The following is a 26,595-nucleotide window of genomic DNA, read 5'->3' on the forward strand; positions in this document are numbered from 1 at the left end:
GGAAAAACACAATGAAAAGCAGACACGTTAGTTTTACCTTGAAGTAAGCTAGGTGAGGTCTAGCCTTGAGGAGTATGGGGGTGTCTGTAAAAGGTTAGACTTTTACCTCAATGTAAAACTAAAGTGCCTGGTCTTCAATGTGTTTTTTTACCTGGGACAGCTTGTGTGTTAGTGACCCTGAAGTCAAAACACACTATTTCCTAGCAGTGACAAGGCCTAAGCAACACTTCTAGATTCTGGTTTAGATTTAGATCCATATTTGTTAATCTGAGGCAGCTGAGAAACCAAGCCCATCTACTAACAAACTATCCCCTCCACCCCTTTTCCAAAATATGTTCCATAGCTCCAGGCCTTCTAAACACCAGTCATCTTCACTTCCCTTGTGGTCATCTTCACAAAGAAGAATGGTGTGAAACTAACAGTTACCAATGAATGCATCGGAGCAGCACATTCAGTGGGCCAAATTAATCTCTGGTGTAAACGCATTAAGGAGATTAATGGCTGGGGTCTGAGCTACCCACTTGCTCGTAAAGGATGTCCCTCTAGATCATCCTAGTAAGGAACTTCTGTGTGTGTGGTGCCTGATCTGTAGCTAAATGGAGGAATTCGTTCCCCAGGACTAGCTCTCCAGCACCTTTCAGCAGTGTTAATTCACTAAAACACACGCAGTGAAATGAATGAGATTGAGAATGCAACTATGTATAATCAACTGGTTCAACCTAAACAGAAATCCAGGGAGACCTCCCTGCTGAGCTACAGCATGCAGCAGAGCTTTCTCAGGACCATCTTAGCACGGTAGCAGATTGTTTTCCATGTATCCTTTTTTACCAAGAAACTAACATCTGGTCAAATGTCCATTGCTTTGTGTATCTCTGATTGTAAACAGTTCTTCCAACAGACTAATTGAACAGCAGAGCTAAAACAAATCCTCAAATCAACTAGCTATGATGAGCAAAGTTCCCAGCTCACATCCATGTAATAGACAGTGGCTCTTTTATTCTGTTGTCTCCACATACATAGATCTCATACTGTGTACAAACTTTATGGATGAAATCCTGCCCCCGCTGAAAACAATGGCAAAACTCACTGTCTTCACAGAGCCAGGATTTCCCTTTAGGTATCAGGAAGCCACCTTTGCAAGCTCCTTCGAGCTACACTGGACACCAAGGATCTTCTCCACTTTGCATGGTGTGAATAACTCTGCCAAGTCCAAGAATATGGAGAACAGGCCCTGGATGAATGAAGCTCTACTGACTACAGTCATGTATGTTGTGAAAATAACTGGAGTTGCTTTCTGTTCAAGAAATTGAATAAACTTATTAAATATATCAGCCAGGCTCAGGAATAGAATTAGGCAAAATAAATCCTCAAGCATGACAAGGAAAAGTAAATAATGGAACATGAGAAAAATTAGTGTTAATATGTATGCTGTGTATCAAATATACTTGTCAATTAAAAACCTTATTTTTATTTCAAATTCTTCATCTCAAATTTTTTTTTAATTAAACAAAAAAGAAATGAACCTTCTCTTCTGCTTAGGAACCACACTTCTCAACACCCTGATTACTGAGGGTCCCTGTAACTTTTATTTTTAAATCCAGACAGCTGAGAAGGCAATGAGCTGGTTAATGTTAAGGATTCTTGTACATTTTTGTGGAGTTTTGTATTTGCTGATATTCCTGGTACAGTGAACTTCCTGCAGTTAACCCAACCATAACTTAGATGAAGACCTTGTTGATACTAGAAAATTGTACCACTTTAACTACACTGTACCATCTGACTTCCCATCCTCTTTATATTAAAAAAGAGAAATTCTGATATTCCTTCTCCATGTAAGAGTTGTCTGCTATAGCAAATGGAAGGAGATGTAATCACTACAACAACCAGTGTCTTGAGATGTGATCCATGCCACTTGAAAACATAGAAACCGTTGTATTCAAGGATTGCAGGTTCCAGTCAAACCAGCTTTACCACATTCCCACGCTGGAGTCAGGGCTAACTGACCAGGTCAGCATTACATATATGTTGGTTTGATCAATTGTGCAACAGTTATCCTCTTGTCTGATGCAAGGGATTGAACTGGGACCTCCAGAGTTATAATGTGACCGTTCATAGCTTGAGTTAAAGAACCAAGAGCTGTAACAAACTTTCATATTCTCTGTAGATCAGGCACAGAGGGGATGTGTAACACTGACCAGAGGGTTACACTTGCATACTGAACCCCAGTCTGAATGCAATGTTACACTTACCCAATGGTTTTTATCAGCTGTTCTATGTACTCCAAAACACTCTCATCATATTGTGAACCAAACTCAGAAAATAAACCCATTCTATTTATTAGTGGTACTTAATTGGCAATGACTTTGTCCATGTCAAACAGACCGAGGTGCAGTTCCTTTTCATGTATAATTTTGGTACAGGTTGTGCTTTTGCAGTAAAACAATCCAAGACACTTTAGTAGTGTTATCTGTATTACTTTTATTGTCACACAACAAAGACATCAAGGGAATGGAAGCAAAGGTAGAGACCCTTTAGAACTAAGCGTTACTCATTAAAGTTTTAAAGTGATCAGACAAAGCCTAGTTTGATTTACTATCCTTAAACTCCACTATGTATTTATAAATGTAGCCCTCCTTTGGAATAGATATACAAAGGGCCAGTTCCTGCTTCCACTAAAATAGTTCAATGGGAATATAGCCATTGACCTCAATGAGAGCCCGAATGGTCCCAAATTGTTACCTTTTTAACAGTCGAAGAGTTTGCTTGAAATCTGATCAGGTGTTGATCTTTCTGGGAAAGGGTTAAGTGTGTGTGTTGTTCAATCTGGATGTAGGAGACGGGGGTGTTTGTTCTCTGTGTGAGAGAACCTAGTGTGTGAGCTGAGAAGTCCTGTGGGAGGACCTAGCAGTAGCCAAGCCTGGTTAGAAGATCTGAGCTGTTTGTTAACAACAACAACAGCCAAGCACCAGGAAGAGGAGAGTTTGGACTTTTACATACTGTGTTTGTTTGGATATCTGTTTGCAGAAGGTGACTGTTCAGTACTTTTAAATCAAGAAAATACTGACTACACTTTTTTGCAATTAGTTATTTCTCATACTCTTTCAAGGGGTGTAGATAATATGTTCCAGAACACCAGACCTAACTGGCACTCCTAAAAGTTACTTTTTGATGTTCTAGTTTAACGATTTCAAACTTTTCTTACCTCCTCACAGAACTTACTCCATTTCTTTCTTTATAAAGCTTTCTTTCTCTCTCTGATGCACCACATGTGAAGCTCCAGCTTCCCTTAGGGAAGCATTTGTTTAGCTGTGGACACATTCCTTACAGCAAACAGAGGCCAAAACATACACACCAGGAACTAAATGAGAAGAATTTAACTTTTAATGGAAAACAAGCCAGAAAACTGGCCCTGGGGTCTGAAAGTCAGTATACATTGAACTTGTTTTCCACTTTATTTTTTTGTTTTTACTGGTTGAATCAACAGAGTAATGTATGCATTTTCTGAATACAGGGCAGTGCCCAAGGTCAGTGTCATATCCTCTGGCTGCTGTAGGGCTAAAGAGAAATATATATCAGACAAGCTTGTGTCCTGCTTATGTGTGAAGCAGAAGTGGCCAAGGTCAGTTTTCATCATGAGTCAAAGTTAAGGCAAAGAATTCAGAACACATGTGATTTTTTTTTTTAAAGATGGAAATTGGTGCAATGGGGGGAAAAAGTGAAGGAAGATTTATTATTCTATGTTCTTGTTACTTTCGTGGCAGGTGGCACAAAGCATGGTAAGTCAGGCACTCCATTTTCTTCTAATAGAGTCTGATACCGCTACTTGCACCAATGGGATGGCTGTTATAGTAAGGCACTATTCAATAAGAGAAAAGGTGTCAGAATCTGGCCACATATAGCTGGATCTGGCCTTTGCTTAGGAATATATGCTAAATGTCTGTCACTGTGCAGAGGCGTAGCTGCTGTTAGGGTGGATTGCATGAAGTCCTGGTGCCACCATTTTTCAACTTTACTTTCCACCATACTGCACTGTTTGGGGTTCCATCAGCAGAAATAAAGCCTGGATTATTAAAGATATACAGGCCTTGCTGTACTCAGCGGTGCACTTCTACCCGATTTAGGAGCCTAGGTCTCATTTTCAAAAGGGATCTAGGCACTTAGTCAAAATCTCATTGCACGGAAGCTTTAGGTCAGTTTATATAGATTTAATGCCAGACAATAGTAGGCCCTTGTGCAGCTGTGCATGAAGATGGGGGTTGCCTCCCCACCTCGGTACCCCATGCAAGGGCCAGTCACGATTGCAGTTTTTGTGCCCCTGAACACAGGGACTGCCCCTCCTGGGGCCCTCTGGAGTACAAGCCACACAAAGTGGGCAAGAAGGTTGGGGAGGAGCCAGGGGATGGAGCCTCCCCGCCAACATTTCTTGGCCTCCCAGAGGGAGGGATGCACACTGCATGATTTTAAGGAATGACACGGTATTGACACTTCATTTATACTGGGGAGCTCCACCCCTTCTTCAGGGCTGTGCATTAATATTTCATGTATTCCAATGAACTAGCACTAGATTTTCAGTTTAAACAGAGCAGGTAGGAAGAAATGGCAATGTCTTTTTCCAATCTGCATCCAGCTATATGGGGCCAGAGTGTGCAAACCGCACAAGGGTGTGACAGAATAGTGGCTTTTGCAGTTTGCGCACAGTGTGGTGGGATCATTCTGGGAATACTTGATTTTCTTCTGGTAGCCTCATGTGATCAAAGTTTTCTTTTCCTAATCCCTCTTGCATGATGAAGTGCATGGGGATAGAGGAGGAGTATACTTGTCCCAGTGGTTACCTATCCGCTCTGTGTTCTTGGGGAACCAGGGCTCAGTACCCAGCCTGTCTGACTCATGAAAGACCTTCCCCCACCCCAGACACTTTCCCCCCACCTCTGCTTGAACCAAAGCCGATCAGAAGGAAGACTTGGATTTAATATTTATTATAACTGTTTTGTTTGGGCTCCCCTTGTATGGTTATTACATGGTAACAAATAACTTTCATGGTTAAGCTGGTTGCCTCTCTCTCTTCCCTCCCCCCCCCCCCCCCACTGGGTGTTTTTTGGCTTCCCCATTCTCTCTGCAGCAACGATTCTCCTACCTAAGCTAAAGATCCCCTCAGGGTCCAAAAATCCTGTGAGGTTTGCTCCTCAAGTGGGTTACTACTAGAAAAATGGTAACATGAAAGTGGGGATAAGGACGTGCTGAACCTGGGCATAAGAGGATGGCAGATTGAAACTGCTGCTCGAACCAGCCTGCTCGGGCGTGCTCTATTCCAGTGTGGTGCCCATGGCCTATGAGGGTGACAGCTTGGAAGTGCTGCTCGACCCAGCCTGCTGAGTCCAGGGACATATAAGGGGTCAGTGTGGGAGTGCTGATTAGCCCGGTTTTCTCAGACGCACTCTGTGTGTGTGTGTGTGTGTGTGTTTGTTTGAGTCTGGGGCTGGAAGAACCTAGCCCTGGGGAACCTAGGTCCGGCAGGATAGCTCCATTGGGAGGGAACTTGCAGCAGGGAGAAGAGCTCCGTATGAGAACACAAGTGACACAAGCAGTACATTGATAGAATTACAGAACCACCCCCCCCCAGAAGAGTAACCCTAATAAATGAGCATACCCCGAAGTAATGGGAAAATCTGGTAACACAGTGTTTGATACCACAGTGATACAGAAGAAATTGCTATGCTCTGAGATAAAACCATCCCCTGAGCCCTTTGGCGCATTATGTCTGATTCGTGCTGTCTGTTTTTGATCATCTGCACCGTGGGACAGCAACTGTGTCATCATAAGTGTCTTGTACAGCACTGAGCATACTGTCATTTCTTACAATAACAGTAATTAATAAGCAGATGCTTAATAACTGGGGTGAGATTTTATGCAAATAAGGATTTTTTTTTCTTTCCCTTAGTCTGTTCCTCTTCACTTTCATTGCAAGCTTTGTTTGTGCTGCCATTTAGCAGGAGGTATAATAGATATCTCTTGAAAAAGCACAGGCTAATATTGGATTTGGTTGTTGATGCTCGATGTCTCTTAGTGGTGAAGAGGTTACTTGAGTGACACCCACAATTTATGTACAAGTTTCAATAAACCTAAATTCCATATAATGGAACGTCATCATCAGCTGATGATGATTGCCTCTTAGGGGGGAGCTACTGTGACTGATTTGGAAGGAATAGAAGAGAATGTTGTTCTTGTTTGTAGGCAGACTGAGGCCTGGATCCAGCAAAGTGTTTAACATGTGGGTAACATTAAGCATCTGATAAGTCCCACTGACTTCAGTGGGAGTACTGGATATGCTCAGAGTTATACACATACGTAAATATTTTGCTGTATCAGGGCCTAAGGCTGAAGCAGGAGAAGTATTTCCAGAAAAAAATGTGGCCAAATCCTTGTGTACTGCTGCATATTTTCAAGTCAAATATGTCTTACTGAGTCCCCAGTGAAGTGATCAGACAGCAGAGTGGAGTGCAAGACGTTGTTGAGAGCATGGCACAGTAAAATGCAATGGGCCGGATATATAGTGAGGCTCACTGACAATCGATGGACTGCAGCTGTCGCCGAGTGGTACCCACAGGAACTGAAAGGACCACTTGGCTGACCTCCAAAGAGATAGGAAGATTTTATTATGAAAAGACATGGCCACACATGGAGAAGGAAGGCCAGGATACAAGGAGAAGAAGACCGATTGATCAAGGTGAAATATGTTTTAGGTAGTTCTGTAATGGAATTATTGCAGTACTGCAAAATTCATCAGTGTGGTGTTACAAATCTTTACAGATATCTGTGCTCATTGGTCCACATGCTACTGTTTAGGCCGACATAATATTGGCTTTTTTGTTTACGTACAATCCTTTTATTGTTTTAATTCATTTATTCTTGTAGCTAAGAGCTTTCAAACAGGCTACAAGAGAACGTAATCTATTACAGGTACAACTTTCCAGAGGTTTGCTTGAAGCAACAGAATAAGAAAGCAATAGATGTGATTGTTTGCTATGACTGCATGCGTTATTGCTGCTGAAAGCTGGAGATGAATTTTCACATGCCACAGAGAGAGGGGGGTGGTGTAGTGCATTAGCACCTAGGGACCCCAATCACAGATCAGGATACCACTGTGCTAGGCACTGTGCAAACACAGAACAAAGAGATGGTCCTTCCTCCATCGATCTTATGATGTATTCTCTGTACACTTCTCCATTTTCAACCCATTGGCCATTTTCTCATAGAGGCTGTCTCCCTATGACTAATAGTAACAACATATCTTTCCTTGACTGACTCTTGTATGCCTAGCTTGGCATTCGTTTCACAAAATCAATAGATGAAAAACATCTATATCACTATGGTGGATTCCTGGCTGTTATGCCTAGTGGCACCAATGAATCATACCCATGAGCGATGGACAACTCGGGTTGCCACCTGGCTGGTTTTTGAACTGCCTTGCTGGTTAAAAGATTTAATGTGCCAGGGGTGGGGAGTTCCCTTGGGACATGTTAAAGTGCTCTACAATTCACACCCCCTGCTGTCTGGACTGCAGCACCATGTTAGGATAACATAAGAAAAATGATTAAATTACATAAAAATGCACGTGTGTGTGTGTGTGTGTAAAGTGGTTCTCTAAAACATTTGAGTAAAACTAACTATAGTCATCACTAGGATCCTGTTCGTTGGTATAACACTTGTGCCTAGAGGCCCCAGTGTGCTGAGCACTCTGTAAACAGAGACAATGCTGCCCCCAAAAGCTTCAATCTAAAGAGACACAACACAGAGGGGTGAAGTGGCTTACCCAAGGTCACCAGCAGAACTTAGAATAGAACCCTTCTCTGCTCCCAGTCCTGCATCCTGACCACTAAACCATGCTGAACTCAATGAGATTTCAGGGCATTCCGCACCTTGCAGGTCTGGGCCCCTCAGAAAGTTTTCTCATCTGAAGGTTGATGTAAACTGTAGGTCCTGATTGTAGAACTCTTGCTTGTGTTGTGGAGCACTTCTGCAAGTAGTCCCACTGACCCCCGTGTGAGAGGGATCCATAATTGGACCAATTCAAATAAAGAACACACTGCTCCAACAGTATAATTCTACCTTAACATTTTCCCTTCTATGCTTTTTCTCCCCCCCCCCCCATTAGTGCTGTCAGTTTTCAGCAGTAGCCACAGCAGGTTGCTTTCAATCAACAGCCCTGGCTCCACAGCAAGCAACAAAAGTAACAAATTTTCCTCAGAGCAAGCACACTCTGATTTCATTCACGCACAGACATACATTCCAGAGCCCAATCTCCCAGCACATCAAGACACAGGCTGCAAACTGTCCTGAAACAAAACAGATAAGCAAGTAGAAACACTTTCCTCCCCTGCTGAGAACAAACACACCAGCAACAGAGTGACAGATTCTGCCTACCTGCTGCAATAGCTCCTCTCTCCAAACTGAGGGCCTGATCTTGCAAGGTACCAAATATACTCTGCTGTAAGGGGAATCGGAAACACTCAGTGTACTGGCTTATGTATTCAGCACCCTCACAGATTTGGGGCCCTGGTCTGTGGCCAAACAATCAAAATTATTCTTCGAAGACTTAATCCTGATTTTCATTGAAGCCAATAGGATTTTTGCCTTTGAATTCAAAGGGAGCTCTTGCCTGTGCTCTTGAAAGACACTCATAGACATTAAGGCCAGAAGGGATGATCATGATCATCAAGTCTGACCTCCTGCACATCGGAGGCCATCTAATCTCTCTCTCACTCCTGTAATAGACCCCTAACCTCTGGCTGAGTTAAAGACTTTAAGTTACAGAGAATCCACCGTTTACTCTAGTTCAAACCAGCAAGTGGCCCGAGCCCCATGCTGCAGAGGAAGGTGAACCCCCCCCCCCCCAGGGTCTCTGCCAATCTGACCAGGAAGAAAATTCCTTCCCAGCCCCAGATATGGTGATCACTTAGATCCTGAGCATGTGCACGAGACCCACCATCCAGACACTACAGAGAGTTCTTTCCCAGGTAAGCCAGAGCCCTTCCCCTCGAGTATCCCATCTTGGGCTGTTGTTAATAGCAGGCAGGGATAGGTCATATGCTATTGTAGGCAATCTCATCCTGCCATCACCACTCAGTCAGCTAATGAAGGATGGGGAAGTCAATGATTGGTGTGAAATGATAATTACTGATAACTTGCCTGTCACAGCAAAAGACGTGTCAAAATACTGGCTGTTAGCAAAGCATCCCTAGTGTTCTAGATATAGCTGTATTACATGGGGGGCGGGGGAGAGAGAGAGAAAAAAATCATTACCTCATCATGACTACTACCTCATTAAGCAGTAAAGCGTATTAAACACCTAATATTAAAGGGGATGTAAACCACAGGTCACCAGCACTGGTTTTGAGAAAGGAAGACTGAAGCTGTTTTCATTGCTGGGGAAGTGGCTGCACAGCTTGCAAATAAACCAGCTAAGCACCCAAAGCTGGTTGGCTCAGGGAAATCTCTATCAGCTGATCCATCTTCCTTCTCTGTGGATTCACCCCAGTGCTGCAGCCTGACTTCCCTTGGGATGTCTATTGGGAGCTGGGGATGGGGTGTGGGGGCGCGGGCGCTAGAAGTTGTTTTCAGGACTCCATAACAGCTTTGCCAGAAGAAGCTGCTTAGCGGACGTGCTGGATCAGTGCATCTCTTGGCTGTTTCGGTCATGGCCCATCCCTGGCCAATACCATCCATGTTTTTTGGGTGGTGTTGGACACTTGCTCCCTCAGCAGAGGAGAGGTTTCAATCACTTTCCATTGGCCCACCCTCCTCTGATACTAGCCTTTTGGCTGCTACGGGTCAGCTCTGTCTATTAGTCTCATTTTATAGATGGAGAAACTGAGGCAGAGAGGGTAACTGTTTTGACAGAGGTCACACTCAGCCAGCAGCAAGGTCAAAATTAGAATTTTGGCTCTCAGTCTCATCTAGGGAATGCTGCCTCTCAAGCACTATAATAAACTGCCCATAATAAAGTATAATTGTTTTAGAGCTGACATCTGCCCACTCTGGATAGGGTAATGGTGCTCTCAGAACCTGCCTCCAACAGTCCTTGTACTGAGTCCCTGAGCATAACGTTAGATGTTATGACTAGTGCTTGACAGGGTGAGTATTTTTGGTACCTTCTCTCCACCTGTGTAGGGTGTAGGCAAAGTCTGACATTTTTTTCAGCATTACCAAGAGCTAGATTCTGCTCCCACCAGCAGTTTTACACCAGAGTAACTCCAGTGATCGGAATGAACTTGGAGCGGAGAATTGAAGCCAGCTCCTCCAAGTCCCAAGCTAGCACCATAACCACTGAGCCATCCATCTTCGAGGAATAGCAACATGAGGAATAGTACTAGAAAATATAACTTTCAGTAATGTTTCACAGATTTTCAGAGGTGCCTCTTACTTTATCAACAATGAACTTTCCCATTCCTGTGCTGAGAAAGGTGTACAGTGTCACTACAGGTTAGATATACTTACTCTATAGGAGGCATTACTCCAGAGGAGCAGGACTGGACCACAGAAGAGTGAAATGCTTTCTATTGTAAGTTACTTCTGTTACATACTGTAGAGAAAATATTGATTAGGATATACTAATGCAGGATTGAGAGTAACTAATGTCAATTTATTAGAAAGTTACAATGGGCCCAGTCATGCTAGCACTGAAGTGTATTGCTCACAGATTTGGGGCCCTGGTCTGTGGCCAAACAATCAAAATTATTCTTCGAAGACTTAATCCTGATTTTCATTGAAGCCAATAAGATTTTTGCCTTTGAATTCAAAGGGAGCTCTTGCCTGTGCTCTTGAAAGACACTCATAGACATTAAGGCCAGAAGGGACGATCATGATCATCAAGTCTGACCTCCTGCACATCACAGGCCATCTAATCTCTCTCACTCACTCCTAAGGCTATGTGAGAAGATTTTGCCTATGGTCAAAAGTTCTTGAGGTAAATTCATTCCTGACCTGACTCCATTTAAATTTTATACATTTACTATCTCAGTCTACTACCTCATTCCCTGGAAAAATAATGGAGCAGGTCCTCAAGGAATCCATTTTGAAGCACTTGGAGGAGAGGAAGGGGATCAGGAACAGTCAACATGGATTCACCAAGGGCAAGTCATGCCTGCACAACCTGATTGTCCTTCTATGATGAGATAACTGGCTCTGTGGATATGGGGAAAGCGGTGGATATGATATATCTTGACTTTAGCAAAGCTTTTGATACAGTCTCCCACAGTATTCTTGCCAGCAAGTTTTAAAAAAGTATGGATTGGATGAATCGACTATAAGGTGGATAGAAATCTGGCTAGATCGTCGGGCTCAATGGGTAGTGATCAACGGTTCGATGTTTAGTTGGCAGCCAGTATCAAGAGGAGTGCCCCAAGGGTTGGTCCTGGGGCTGGTTTTGTTCAATATCTTCATTAATGATCTGGATGATGAGATTGCTTGCATCCTCAGCAAGTTCGCTGATGACACTAAGCTGGAGGGTAGGGATAGAGTCCAGAGTGACCTAGACAAATTGGAGGACTGGGCCAAAAGAAATCTGATGTGGTTCAACAAGAACAAGTGCAGAGTCCTGCATTTCGGATGGAAGAATCCCACTGGGCACCGACTGTCTAAGCAGCAGTTCTACAGAAAAGGACCTGGGGATTACAGTGGATGAGGAGCGGATATGCGTCAACAGTGTGCCCCTGTTGCCAAGAAGACTAACTGCATATTGGGCTGCATTAGTAGGAGCATTGCCAGCAGATCAAGGGAAGTGACTATTCCCCTCTATTCGGCACTGGTGAGGCCACATCTGGAGTACTGGATCCAGTTTTGGTCCCCCCACTACATTAGGGATGTGGACAAATTGGAGAGAGTCCAGCGGAGGGCAACAAAAATGATTAGGGGGCTGGGGCACATGACTTATGAGGAGAGGCTGAGAGAACTGGGCTTATTTAGTCTGTAGAAGAAAACAGTGAGGGGAGATTTGATAGCAGCCTTCAACTACCTGAAGGGGGGTTCCAAAGAGATTGGAGCTAGGCTGTTCTCAGTAGTGGCAGATGACAGAACAACGAGCAATGGTCTCAAGTTGAAGTTGGGGAGGTCTAGGTTGGATATTAGGAAAAACTTTTTCACTAGGAGAGTGGTGAAGCACTGGAATGGGTTACCTGGGGAGGTGGTGGAATCTCCATCCTTAGAGGTTTTTAAGGCTTAGCTTTACAAAGCCCTGGCTGGGATGATTTAGTTAAGGTTGGTCCTGCTTTGAGCAGGGGCTTGGACTAGATGACTTCCTGAGGTCTCTTCCAACCCTAATCTTCTATGATTCTATGATCTGAATGCATTTTTTAAAATGTGTCTACTGTACCAGGGCAAGCAATTCAGTCTGGTTTGGTTGTTTGAAGGACAGCGTTTTATTGCACAAGTAACAAATTATCATATACAATAAGTAGGGATGGATCCAAAGCAGAACCCCAAATCCAAAGCTCAGAGAATTTGGGAAGAGTATGAACCTGGATGTGCACTTTGCAGCTCAGCGCCATTGTTAACTTTCATTTATTGGTTTAGGGTTTCTTATTGGTAAAAGTTTCCAGTGTATGATATAGTACTTAAACAGACATGATCATTTCTGCCCTTTATATTTTGCCCTATGTATCTTTATCAGTTTCAAATGTGACATGCTCACTCCTGCAGTATCTTCTCAGGCTAAGCTTTCAGTGAAGCCAATGATTGTATTGTCCCTACTCTGACCCTACAATCGGGCTATGATGTGATAGCACTGGTCCTGGAGGAGGCAGGAGGTTGAACATACAACTTCAAGCTGGGGTTCTGTTCTGTCCAGGGAAGAAGGAGATAGTCACTGTGGCCAGAAAACTGTGGAAGCCCTTTAGCCCTGCTGGAACATACAGAAACGTAAGTCAGGTGCTGCTGCCACTGGACACCCACAAAGAGCTGCACTGTGAGTCCTGTTCTGTTTAAAACACTTTGATTGTTTCAGACCTGTTTGGCATGTCCTCAGTGTGGTGGAACTACTACGTTCAGTTCCTCTTCTGAATAAAATGGGACCTAGATGACTATCGGTCAGATCTTCAGGTAGCTGCACTGAAGCTATGCTGATTTGATCTAAGATGTGTGTCTGGTTCTCTGTTTCCTTAAGCCTGTTCGAAGGTTTTTAGCCTCCACCTGAAAAGCGAGGATCCAGAAAACTATGGTTGGTGCCAAAACTGTTAGAAACTTTATTTTGTTCTAGTACTGTATCTTGGGAACAGGGATTGTGTTGCAGGGGGAGTGGAAGTAATCTCAGGAGCACAGAAGAACTTGGGAAGTCAGCCTAGATCCTTTGCCACAGGCCCTCCAAAATGCAGGGTGGGTTGTAACTCAAGCCGAGTGTGGGGAACCCTGAATTTATCCTGGGATCATTTATGGAGCCTTGTCAGTTTTTTAGATTTTTGTACAACAGATCTATACTAAGACGACCCATTCTTTCTTATTGTAAATCCAATGTAACTTCAGCTTATTAAAAACAATCTTGTCCCTGCACTGCAAACTTGCCCTTGGATCTAAAAATGGAATTGGTGTCTTTCTGCCTTATGCATTTTCTGCCACTATCGAAGACTTTGCAAATAGAACTTAGGTGACGGTTTTGGGTGATTCTGAAAATTGATGGGCTCTGTGATCCTAAATCACTTACGCTCTTCTGATAATCCCATGTTGGTTGATGATGGATGAACCAGAACAATACCTAGTTTCACTCTTCTCTAAGATTGGCTCTCCAATGCTAACAGGAGTACAAAGCAGTAAACACATCTTTTTCTCAGAAAAAGAAGCATAGGTTAACCAACTACATGTAGGGACCCTGTCAGAGCCTCATTTTAAAATACACCATCAATATAGAAAATAAATTGAGTTATTTATTAATATAAGAAACTAACTTTTGGATAGTACTCAAACAAATGTAAAATGTCAGTACAAAATAACCTGTAATTTACAAAAAGAAAAGGAGTACTTGTGGCACCTTAGAGACTAACCAATTTATTTGAGCATAAGCTTTCGTGAGCTACAGCTCACTGTAACTGCAACTGAGTATGTTCTGAAATCAAGAACTGTGAGGTCACAGGCATAAAATTAAAGGCATTTTAATGTAAAAGCTCTAACGGCAGAATTGCTAACTACTGACTTCTAAACTACAAGAATGCCCTAAGGGAAGTTTTATAGTGCTAAGGAATGTAATCCTGCCACATTAGTAGCAAGTGAGCAATAAAATAAACAGAAATCAAAGACAACAAGTTCTTAAATAAATGAAACCTCTGTTGGAATGATGCTGTTAAGATTGAGAAGAGTAAGTTTGCAGCGTCTAATAAAGCATTCACAGAAAAGTACCGAGCTCTAAAAAACTGTCCTTTTTCCTCCTTACCACACAATGTCAAAAAAAAATCTACGTTTTCCATGCAGCGTACAATTGTCAAACATGTCTGTAAGGATAAAACCAAAATGTACTTACCTTAAAGACAATTGACGAGCATACAGGGTTAGATACAGCTCTTAGTTAAATGGGGTAAGTCTGGAATAATTTTGCTCAAGCAGCTGGAGACCTTTTGGATTTTCTTTGGTACAGCTCAGAGGAAATATCTGTCCCAGAACAATACATATTAGACATAACTTAGTCTCAGGTTGAATGGTCTCACAAAAGTTATACTTTAGAGAGTCCTATCAACTTTTTTTTTATGTAAAAACAACAAGGAGTCCTCGTGGCATCTTAGAGACTAACAAATTTATTTGGGCATAAGCTTTTGTGGGCTAGAGCCCACTTCATCAGATGCATGGAGTGGAAAATACAGGAGCAGGTATAAATACATGAAAGGATGGGAGTTGCCTTACCAAATGTGAGGTCAGCCTAATGAGACAATTCTGTAGGCATTCAATTTTAGGTTCTGATTCTCAAAGGCAGTTGGAAAAGCATATGGGTAATTGTTCCTGGAGAGTTTCTATAAGACCAACAAGAGTAAGAAGGAGGGAGACTAAGATTGTACACTGGAGTCCAGGATTTTCTGGGTAAACCTAAACTGAGGATTCTTCTTGTTGTGCATCTGTTAAGCACTGAGAGGGTGCTCAGTGTTATACGGAACAAAAAGGAGAGACAGAAACACTGTCCATAAGGAGCTTACCTTCTCAGGGCGTGATGCTACTCCCGTTGAAGGTACTGGAAATTTGCCATTGATTTCAGTCGGAGTTGTATTGGGCCTTGACTGTGGATTGGGTGGCAGATCAGCTCTTCTGATGCTGTATCTCTGTTTCTAGGGATACCACAGCGGGAACAATAGAATCATAGAATCAAAGGACTGGAAGGGACCTCGAGAGGTCATCTAGTCCAGTCCCCTGCACTCATAGCAGGACTAAGTATTATCTAGACCATCCCTGACAGGTGTTTGTCTAACCTGCTCTTAAAAACCTCCAATGATGGAGGCTCCACAGCCTCCCTAAGCAATTTATTCCAGTGCTTAACTGCCCTGACAGGAAGTTTTTCCTAATGTCCAACCTAAACCTCCCTTGTGGCAATTTAAGGCCATTGCTTCTTGTCCTACCCTCAAAGGTTAAGAAGAACAATTTTTCTCCCTCCTCCTTGTATCAACCCCTCTCAGGCTTCTCTTTTCCAAACTAAACAAACCCATTTTTTTCAATCGTCTCTCATTGGTCATGTTTTCTAGACCTTTAATCATTTTAGTTGCTCTTCTCTGGACTTTCTCCAATTTGTCCACATCTTTCCTGAAATGTGGTGTCCAGAACTGGACACAGTACTCTGGTTGAGGCCTAATCAGCGTGGAATAGAGCAGAAGAATTACTTCTCGTGTCTTGCTTACAACACTCCTGCTAATACATCCCAGAATGAGGTTCGCTTTTTTTGGAACAGTGTTACATTGTTGACTCATATTTAGTTTGTGGTCCACTATGACTCCCAGTTCCCTTTCCGCAGTAATCCTTCCTCAGCAGTCATTTCCCATTTTGTATGTGTGCAGCTGGATGAATAATCATTCATGTCAACATTTCTGAAGTTTTTACAGGTAATGAAACTTTTAACCAAAAAATAGTGGCTTTAAGCAGTCTCACCACATTTTATTTATGGAAAGTTGTAAATTGATTTTTGCACTAGTCAACCAGCTGTAGCAGTCTGTATATTCTGCATGTTCTGTGCTACCCTCTTATACATGTACCACAGAATCTCACCCAATGTGGTCAGTTCTGGTCACCCTATCTTGAAAGCCCACGAAAGCTTATGCTCTAATAAATTTGTTAATCTCTAAGGTGCCACAAGTACTCCTGGTTTTTTTTTTGGTTTTTTTTTTGCGGATACAGACTAAAACGGCTGCTACTCTGAAACTTATCCTGAAAAGTTATACCAGAGTCGGGGTGGGGGCAGGGTTTTTATAGACAAGAGATGAGAATGACAAGGGGCAGGCATATACAATTTTTTGCATGCAGAGAGATTGAAAACAGTGATACTGTATACTTTGAGAGGCGGTAACTAAGAAAGAACATGCTAAAAATGTGTGTGTTCATAATCACAGGACAGGTGAAAAATAATATTATCCCCATTTTACAGAAACTCCATCCTTGGAAGCTAGTAAGTACTTGAGTAACTTTACAGATGGGCAATACTTTACTTTTGTTACATTTCTTTCCCAAGGAAACTCAGTGGGTCTCGTGTCATAACAGGACCAGAACCCAGTGTCCTTACCCCAGTCTGCTCAGCAGATTAAAAATTAATATTATTTTCCATGGTTGCAACTATTCCCTGGCGTGATTTTCTATCAGAATGATCTCCCTACATTACAATGGAAAGAGTAATATGATTGTGATATAGAAACTGTGAAAAATGCAGTGCAATGACTACATTCGAAAGCAAAACACTCTTGATTAAATACCACTGTGAACTCGTAAAGGCTATTATCTGGCACTGGAAGGAAATAGCAAGCTGAAACTTCTTTGTTGGAGAAGAGCCCGCAGTGTTTACAAATTGGCCAACACTCATAATTTACCACCATGACGAACAATATTATGCTTAATTGTCTGGTGTATCACTACTGATAAATATTCTCTTAAAGGGTGTCCCTCCAATTCTTGTTAACGTACTGCTTTAAACTTTCTCAGTTTAATCCTGATCCTGCAGTTGGAGCCACATGGCTGAACCCTTATGCCTTTGAAATCCATGGGGTTCTGCAGACACAGGAGTGTGCCTAGACAGATCCAGTGGCAGGATTGGGGTCTTACAAGGAGACTGGAGGTTTTTATTTGATAGTTCTCACTAACCCTGAAGATACCAGGGCAGCTTTTGATCTTGGTTACCAGCGTAAATCGAAGTAACTCTGCTGAAGGCAAGAATCTGTCATACAGTATGGAAATTAAATGTCACAATTTTATTCTAACTGTACATTGGGTCCAAACAGCTAGGGACTTTTTTCAGGGATAATTTTTAAAAATTCAAGTTCATTGTATAACTCTTAAATCTAAGAATGGAATTAGGCCCAGACTCAGCAAAGCACTTTAGTGTATGCACAACTTTAATCAGGTGAGAATTTCCGTTAACATTCATGGGACTGCTCATGTACTTAAAGTTACTTAAGTGCTTTGCAGGAACGGGGCCAAAGTGCATGGCACCTTGCTGGATCCAGCCATAAAAGAGGGATTTATGTTTATGTTTACATTTTTTTGACTGAGCATCAAAGTTCACCTAGAAAATCTCTGAGGGATTTTTACAAAGAGACCGAAATAATTTTCCCTGCTCTTTAGAGTTTTTAATTTAAATTTTCCACAGAAAAAGCCAGTAGTTATTGTATATCTCCTTTTGCATTCAAGACACTGAATAGTTTACTGTGGCAGCTTTTCTTCTAGAGCTTGATCTAAAGATGGGTATCTTTTCATTAATATCAATGAGTTTTGCATTCGGCTTCTAGTGCACAAATCATGAAGGCAAAAGCTGGTCAGGTCAAAGTTAACTGTGAGTTTAGGTTTTGTAAAAATAAGCTTTTACAAAATATAACACTAATGGGAATGTCATTCATGTTTTTTTTTAATTCTAATGTTAATTAGCAAACAAACATTTTCCAGCACTGTTTGCAATCCAAACATGGAAGCTTTCTGCTAGTGCAGACGACAAAGCTTTCTCTGGGGCTAGTCTGAGACTGGGGAATGAACTTGTACACGAACTCAGGGCTATCTCAAACCTTACTACCTTCCTCTCTGGTTTGATCTACCTTCTCAAACACACACACACATAGCCACATGTATATTTAAAACACAATACCCTACCAAAACTCTACATGTAATTCTCCCCAGGACGTGGGTGACAGAGAATGAACTACCTGTGATAGATGTTAGTGATGTCTCTTAATGCACTACTGGGAAAGGCTCAAATGCTACAGTGATGAGTATAAGAACCCAGAACATAAGAATGGACAGACTGGGCCAGACCAATGGTCCATCTAGCCCAATATCCTGTCTTCCTACAGTGACCAATGCCAAGTGCTTCAGAGGGAATGAACAGAACAGGTAATCATCAAGTGATCCATCCCGTGTTGCTCATTCCCAGCTTCTGGCAAACAGGGGCATAAGGACACTTCAGAGCATGGTTTTGCATCCCTGCTGATCCTGGCTAACAGCTAACCTGTGTAGAATAAAATATGAATCTGAAAGGGAAAGCGATGAGGAGCTGATTACAGACAAAAACGAACTTGTTCATTTTCCAAGCTGTCAGAAATACAAAAAGGAAACAAATGACATAAATAGTGGAAAGGAAATTATAGTTATGATTTTTTAAATTTAAATTGTTATGAATAATAGAGTTAAGGAATCTTGCTCCTTATTGTTCCCTCCATGCCTATGGGCAGAGAGAAACCAGGGCAGGCAGATCTGGCTGGGAAGGAGCCACAGAAGAGGGGGAAGGACTGACTCTGTAGTATCATCCTTTCCTTGATTACTCAGAAGCCCTTCTGTGGGTACATCACAGGAACTGGTCTCCAGAGATAGGGAGGGGCCGGAGCTGGAGGACTGGCTGTCTTTGTCTGTTCTCTACAGCATTGCTCCCTTTATTTGTATGTATTTAGATGGAATAAAGGGTTAACATAACCCAGTTACTGTCCAACATTAAATAGTGTTAAAGAATAGTGGTATACAGAGACCTCAGCCTGCTTAGCACTATGGCAAACACACCATTAAAATCTTGTGACCTTTTATTAAAGATATAGAAAAGAAGGAAAAACTGTTCAAGTATTTAAAATGTAAAGTATTAAATAAAGTTTTAATTTTAGCAACATCCTTTGATCCCTTTTCCTTTAGCTATAGATGATTTTTAGAAGGAACCCATCCTCCACCTGCATTGTTTGACAGTCTCTCTTAGCTGGTAATAACTGTCATCTCAGGAGTCCCATGTCTGGGATTCAGCTGGATCCAGTAGGGGTAGCAATGTCATCTGGGTCTCCCTCTCTCTCTCTCTCTCTCTCTCACTCTGTCCCAGTCTGGTCAGGACACCTCTCAGGATCAGGATGATGAAGGCCCAGGGTCCCAGTAGATGGTTGGGATGGCTCGCACCTCTATCTATTCTTTCATACTGTCCCCACAAAATCTTTCTTTTAAGGACCCAAAAAGGGAATGATGGGTGAACCAGCCCACCCCATCATTGTTTTGTTCACCAATTAGGCCTAATATCAGATATACCAATTTTGGCCCATTAACTTCTGGCTCTAGATCTCCTGTTCTTAACAAGCATAATTTTCACATAGTCCTTGAATCATATCAATTTAGCCTTTTTGTTTTAGACTAATTCAATTATTCTGACTCCCTTTCATACCTTTTCCTATCAACTTTTGTTATTATAGGTTATTGTAGCATCTTATGAACTTTGACATACTTTTTAAACTTGAGCTCACAATTTGGGTAAATTTGTAGGCCCAATTATCACACCACCTCCCGCATCCTCAAATGCCTTAGGATTTCCTGGAGTGAGATAAGGCTGAGCCCATCTGCATTAGCTTACATAGGGTTGTCCTCTCTCAAACAAACTCTTCCTGAGGAGAGGGGTTCCGTGGGCAGTAGGCATGGGGGAGCATTTCGGCCTCTGTACAGATGACCCTGGCCTCTCACAGGTGTCTTGAAATCTTGGAAAACCCATTGGTTTAGGGGGTAGAACCCCCTATGTGTTCTCTTCCTCCCCTTCCACTAGAACAATTAATGGAAACTGTGGGTGGAATTTCAGTTTTTCTCCTATGTAGTGTGCAATATGGGCTTTGACTTTCAAACATATATGATTTTTGACATTGAATGGTTTGTATTTTTTATTACAGTATGAATAATATTTTGAGGATAAATGATTGTAGAATTCAGGCCAATCTCTGTAAATAAATACCTATGTCATCCAAGAAGGGGTTCATTAATGGACATTATTTGTCAAGATTCTCAAGTTGATATTTCTTAGGAGTGTCCAGAAAATGACATGTAAAAAAAAATTTCCACATGTAAAAATATAAGTGAGGTAAATACAACTAGAAGTTCCTGTTAGTGGATGATGATAACACTTAGCTCTTAATACCTAGTTCTTTTATAGCACTTTTCATCCATTCATCTCAAAGCACTTTACAAAGAAGGTCAGTCTCATTACTCTCATTTTACAGATGGGAAGCTAAGGCACAGGGAGGTGTAGTGACTTTTTGGCTATGATAACAATCCTCAATTACTCCCAGAGTAACAGAGCTGCTCAAATTCATCTCCTTCCTTATAATGATCACCCTTGGGGCTGGATGATTACATGTCCGAGAGTACCACTGAACTGGAGCCAAACCCTGACATCCTCACTCAGTAAAACTCCTGCTGAAATCAAGTTTATGGAGGAGATGGTATGATGGGATAACATGGTTTTGGTAATTTAATATTCATGGTAAATAGGCCCAATGGCCTGTGATGGGATATTAGATGGGGTAGGATCTGAGTTACCCAGGAAAGAATTTTCTGTAGTATCTGGCTGGTGAATCTTGCCCATATGCTCAGGGTTTAGCTGATCGCCATATTTGGGGTCGGGAAGGAATTTTCCTCCAGGGCAGATTGGAAGAGGCCCTGGGGGTTTTTCACCTTCCTCTGTAGCATGGGGCACGGGTCACTTGCTGGAGGATTCTCTGCTCCTTGAAGTCTTTAAACCACGATTTGAGGACTTCAAGAGCTCCGACATAGGTGAGAGATTTTTCGCAGGAGTGGTGGGTGAAATTCTGTGGCCTTCATTGTGCAGGAGGTCAGACTAGATGATCATAATGGTCCCTTCTGACCTAAATATCTATGAAAGAGGTTTGGACTAAATAAGCAGGATTTGTTGACTTCCTTGGGAGCAGCAGGTGCTCAGCACCTCTCAGGAAGAAGTGCTTAATGCGGTATTCTTTAAGGTTCATAAATATGGCTATTTTATAGTGACTATTTCCCCAGGAATCAAGTTTGATTGGAGGGTGAACGGAATCCTGGAGATGGAAAGGCCAGATGAAAAAGGAATGAAGACTTGAAAGAAGTCACAGTGAAAATAACTGAATGTAGACGAAAGCATTGGGAAGCAACTTGTGAAAAATTGGATCCTCATAGAGAAGAAGATTTAGGGGTGACACTAAAGCAAACTGACAACAAACAGATGAAGTTGTGCAATCTAAAATCCTGAAAAATGTAGGTATAGAGGCTTTAGATGACAAAGCATCTGCAAATATGCTAGTTGAACATTAAGCCAAGATTAGCATGCTCACTACAAAGCTGAGGATAGAGCCATTGCAAAACACACAAGGTGGAGTAGTCAAGAGGAAAGACTAAGAAAAGACTCTTAAAAACGTGCACACAGATCCAGTTGAGTACCCTGGCTTCAGAAACTTGTTTCTCATGATCTAGAGGATTCAACAGGGAAGCATGAACCAAGCAAATTTCCTGGGGGTGACCTCATCTATGGCCATATGATAAAGCACTTTGGGAAGAAGGCTAAAGCCAGGTTAGAGATGGGATCAACAGAGATCCACTGTTGGGAGCAGGCTTTAACACCCATCCATGCTTTTGAATGTAATATTGTAAAGAAAGTGATACTCCTCAGATGTGACACTTTGGATCAAGCCTTTACAAAGGACCCTGTAAAAGTTGCTGAGTTCATTCTTGAACTTCATGGCCTGCTATAATAGTTGTGGGACAAGAGAACTATAACAGCATTTCTCACACTCATCTCTCCTGGGTTTTTTTCAGTGTACACTGAAGCACTGAGGCAAAAATTTTGACAGGAGTCAGAAAATAAGACACACAAAGTGTGCTAATTTGTAGTGTGGTTAGTTTGCTCAGGAAACTACTGGGTCAGTATTAAAGAAAATAAACTCACCCCCCTCCACCACCAGAACTGGAGAATCTCCTCTATAAAACTGTACATACAAGAGAATTAGAATGCATCTGATGAAGTGAGCTGTAGCTTATGAAAGCTTATGCTCAAATAAATTTGTTAGTCTCTAAGGTGCCACAAGTACTCCTTTTCTTTAAGAGAATTAGATTGTCTATTTAACAGTACCCACAACAAAAAGCAGCAGTTTAGCATCCAGACGACTGTTGTTGTACCCTGATTAGGTACCTTAGGCTGACTTCCCCTTGTACCTAACAATAATGATCACACAACTGACCATTTTATTGCACAGAAAAGAGTGTGTTTAGTTGAGCCAGCAGGTGGCATTGTAAGGCTGAATATCTCAAATGTTTACTGGGGGAGGCGGTATTTGTTTAGACTCAACCCTTTCTGTGCTAGGATCAAGTCCAGCTAATGATCCCCACGCTCTCTTGGGCTGGGCTCTGTCTTTTCCCATTTGTTTAACTGCATGTTGTTTACGGCAGATCCTCCTCACCTGCAGCTGTAAGATCAGCCCAGGAGCAGAAATAAACGTGCCGTGATCTGCCATGGGCCAGTTTGTTTCCCAGCACGTTTCATGTATGACTCCATCACTTGGCACACGCAGCTGAAGAGACGTGCCCAACCTGTACCTCCAACCCGGCCCAAAGTCCACGGCTTTGCGTGCCCCAAGGGGTGAGATATGCAGCAAACGTGAGCAACCGGCCATTCCCAGAACATCACTGTGCGATTCCTTGAGTGATGGACCATTCGTTTGCAGCCTCGCTTATTAAGGATGAGCAGGAACAAGTCAATAGAGATCGCCCTCATGCACAAACCACACCCTTCACTGCCACTGGGCCGTGTCTGGGGAAAGTTGGATCCTCCCAGATTTTAACCCCAGATCCCCAAATTCCATTATCCAAATGGCGAACAAGTCCAGCCGCTCCTAGTGAGCCAAAAAACCTCCCAGCCCCCAACACAACAGTGCCACAAAAAAACGCGGATCCGCCACCTGGATCCAGACAATTTTTGGTCTCAGTCGCGAAATTCTACCACTTAAATGGAGATCTTATTTATTTGCTCCTACTTCACCTTTCAAATCTAGACCCTCATACACCACAGCACCTCAAAAACTCAGCTCCGGGCCTGGCTGCAAGTTTTTGCAGCGTAGTGTCTTGGGATCCAGAGTATTCTGGACATGAAGAAGTGCCTAGTTGCTAAATGTAGACAACAAAAGTATGTGGGGGAAGGGGGTTGCCACCTAATATTAGCCCCACCCCGGGGGATACAGATGCTGAACCGGAGTTTCTGCAGCTTTCTTACAGCAGACGTTGGAGTTCAGATTTGGGGTCCAGCTTTCTTACAACCGGGAGCTGTTTTTGTGGAAAAGGGGAAACGCTTGTCTCTTTGGATGATCGGATTTCTGTGTTTAGAGGCTGTGCTTGGCAAGTTTTTGCAGCGAGGTTGCACCGCGTTGCGTCAGAGTCCTGGTTTCGATACCATAACCGGGGCGGGGGGGTCTACTTTTCTCCGTTTGACCAGTGGAACTGGGGGGAGTGGGGCCAAAAGTTGGCTGGAACTAGCAGGATCTTGGTGCTGGAGCCTGGTGTTTGTAGCTCTAACGCGCTGGGCTGCACGGGGGTCCGGAAACAATAGGAGTGGCTATAATGTCCTCACTTTAGGCAGCGGAATTTGGGATCTTGGGTACCAAACTCAGCAGGATCCAGGTAGATCCAGCTTTTACCTTTTACCAAAGGCAACCATCAGCAGGACCTGCGCCCTCTCCCTCCTTCCCTCCCTTCAGCTCTCCCCCTTCCCCTGACTGTCTGCTATGAAATATGGATCAAGTTAGTAAGTAGCAGCAGCAATTCCTGTCAGAGGCAGATGGATCACTTTCATTTCAAAGGGTGATTTCTAACCTCGCCGAGGATTCCCCGAGCAGCCGCAGCCCGCCTCGGAGCGGCGATCGGAAGAGCGTCCTGGGCGTGGAGGGGAGGTTGAAGCCGTGAGAGCATGGAAGGGGATGCGGAGATTCCCTCCTAGTTCCAGAGCTAGCGGGAGTCAGGGAGGGCTCCGAGCCCGGGACGCTGCTGGGAAGTGCGATCAACCCCCCCCCCTCACCGCTAGTTGGGCTGGTTTCTTTGGCTGGAATTCGCCCCCTTCTCCCCTTGGGATGCTGGCCGTTCCCCCTGTGGAGATTGTGGCTGGGGATGTGGAAGAAGCTGTGGAATAATATGGGTGGCAATCACTCCCACAAAACTCCCGTGTTTGATGAGAATGAAGATGGTAAGTAAGGAGCTGTCCATTGTCCCTTGTGCTGCCCCGGCCTCAGATTTTGCCCCCACCCCACCCTCTTCTCACCAAGCTGCCCTTTCATTGCTGCTTCCCATCTCGCCTCATAGGTTGTGTTTTCCTCCCTATTTCACGTGTCAAATATTTGTATTAAATCCTTAGGTTCAAAGCAACATGATCATCCTTAGCGGTTCAGGGGCTTGGTAACACTCCCTTCCCTTTTAATAATCTCCAGTCCAAGATTTGTTTGGGTCACTTAGGGGTTTATTGTCCTTGGGTTACAATAAATAAACGGACTCAGTAAACAAAAATCGTGTCTATCCTATCTTTATGTAGCACTAATTGTTCACTCTTAATGTAGCTAATTGCAATTTCACACTGTCCACCAGGATTCACACCACATGTAGTGGCATATGTTTGTGAATGGAGTTCTGACTTGAATTGGGCGGGGGGGGGGGGGGAGTTTCTTTTTATTTTCCTGTCCAACTGATTCTTTGCATTAGCTTGTTATTACATATTTTAAATAGTGATGCATGGTCCCATCAACATTATACATTTCCCCCCTACTTTTTGAAACTTTGAGTCTCCTATGTTACTTGGAGATTTCACTCTCTCACAGATAATCCTGCACTCTGTATTCTATATTTAAAGAAGTGCTTTGAAGTAGTAGAAGAGCTTTTATTAAGTATGATGGTTCTTTAATACTTATATATTAAATTTATGTATATTTCTCTTAAAAACAATGTTTAATTAAAATTTTGCAACTGCTTGAATTCAACCACCTTAGCTTTCTGAAGTAGAGAGAATTATGTTGTACTTTTAAGTATGTCATCACTGGTAATGCTTTTGATGGAATATATATCTGTGCTAGCTATTTTTGTATATATGGAGAGTTCATACTGAATTTTGAACATGTTCATTTCCCAATAGTTCTAAACTCATTAAAAGATATAGATTTTATTCAAGGGATGTTATGGCACAACAGATTACATTGCACTGCCTTAGTTTATTTGTAATGTGTCTGCAATACATCTTTCAAAACTCTCCAGTAATATGATCTTCTGAAGACACTTAAGACATTTTTATTGTTCTGTCAGTATAGAGGAATTGTGGAAAATTTAAAGTATTTTAAAAAGCAGATCCTCATCAATTCTCATTTCAGACACAAAACCCAGTTGTTGCTCCCTACTTCTCAGCAAAGATTTAATAGCAGAGTACTGAGATGAGAGATCATAATAATAAGACCTCATTACTTTTACAAAATACATGACAGCTTATTTTGTAGGTGACTCTGTTTTGTGGATTGATATTGTTGATTGTTCAGCATCGGGGCAAAATTGAGTAATTCAGCAAGGGTCACTCAGGCTATGTCTTCATTGCAACAGTGGTGTGCGTACATCAAGATAGCTCTCTTGATGTAAAATCCTACTGGAGACAAGGCACAGGTAGTCTAAGTCCATGTAGCTAGATGAGACAGACTCCAGGTGGAAGGCATTGTGTTGACCTCCAGTAGCTACATCAAAGTAAAAACTACCTGCTCTTTGTCTTCACTAGGATTTTACATCAGGAGAGCTATCTCGAGTTAGCTTGTCTCAATGTAACACACCACTTTTTGCAATGAAGCCTCAGTCATCAGTGCAAATAAACACATTTCAGCTGTGAATTCTATGAAGACAACTTCATGCCACTTTGTCCTTTTCCTACAGAAAACCATTTCCATTGTGCAGTTATTAGTAATTATACTAAAATCATATTTCATATAATGTACTAAGATGTCTATCAAATTATTATTTATTCTTTGCTTTTATTAATTCTGGAAGCTTCTAACATCAACTTCATGTTTGCTTTTAAAGTAGTATGTTTATAACAGACTTCCAGTTCAGAAGAGTTCATTTATATTGAAATGCTAGCTTATTTTATTAGAAACAGTG

At 42.4% G+C, this 26,595-nt stretch overlaps 2 protein-coding genes across 8 annotated transcripts in view; one reads left to right on the forward strand and one right to left on the reverse strand.

The window, feature by feature from the left end:
- The window catches only part of CYTL1 (cytokine like 1), a 152,367-nt gene that overhangs the window by 12,304 nt on the left and 113,468 nt on the right, over nucleotides 1-26,595 (reverse strand). For 2 of the 4 annotated variants that reach the window (XM_075128032.1, XM_075128034.1), the window contains 3 exons: nucleotides 15,165-15,293; nucleotides 14,501-14,628; nucleotides 10,495-10,579 (listed from right to left, as the gene is read on the reverse strand). In XM_075128032.1, the coding sequence (XP_074984133.1) occupies nucleotides 10,495-10,508 (14 nt within the window). In that variant the 5' untranslated portion in view covers nucleotides 10,509-10,579; nucleotides 14,501-14,628; nucleotides 15,165-15,293. The remainder of the gene's footprint in view (nucleotides 1-10,494; nucleotides 10,580-14,500; nucleotides 14,629-15,164; nucleotides 15,294-26,595) is intronic. The other 2 variants (XM_048848888.2, XM_075128033.1) reach the window with 1 other exon arrangement.
- STK32B (serine/threonine kinase 32B) overlaps nucleotides 23,670-26,595 on the forward strand; it is a 251,940-nt gene continuing 249,014 nt past the window's right edge. The window contains exon 1 of one of the 4 annotated variants that reach the window (XM_048848884.2): nucleotides 23,670-24,658. In XM_048848884.2, the coding sequence (XP_048704841.2) occupies nucleotides 24,583-24,658 (76 nt within the window). In that variant the 5' untranslated portion in view covers nucleotides 23,670-24,582. The remainder of the gene's footprint in view (nucleotides 24,659-26,595) is intronic. The other 3 variants (XM_048848883.2, XM_048848886.2, XM_048848882.2) reach the window with 3 other exon arrangements.

Source organism: Caretta caretta, chromosome 4 (genome assembly GCF_965140235.1).
Source record: "Caretta caretta isolate rCarCar2 chromosome 4, rCarCar1.hap1, whole genome shotgun sequence".
NCBI lineage: Eukaryota > Metazoa > Chordata > Testudines > Cheloniidae > Caretta > Caretta caretta.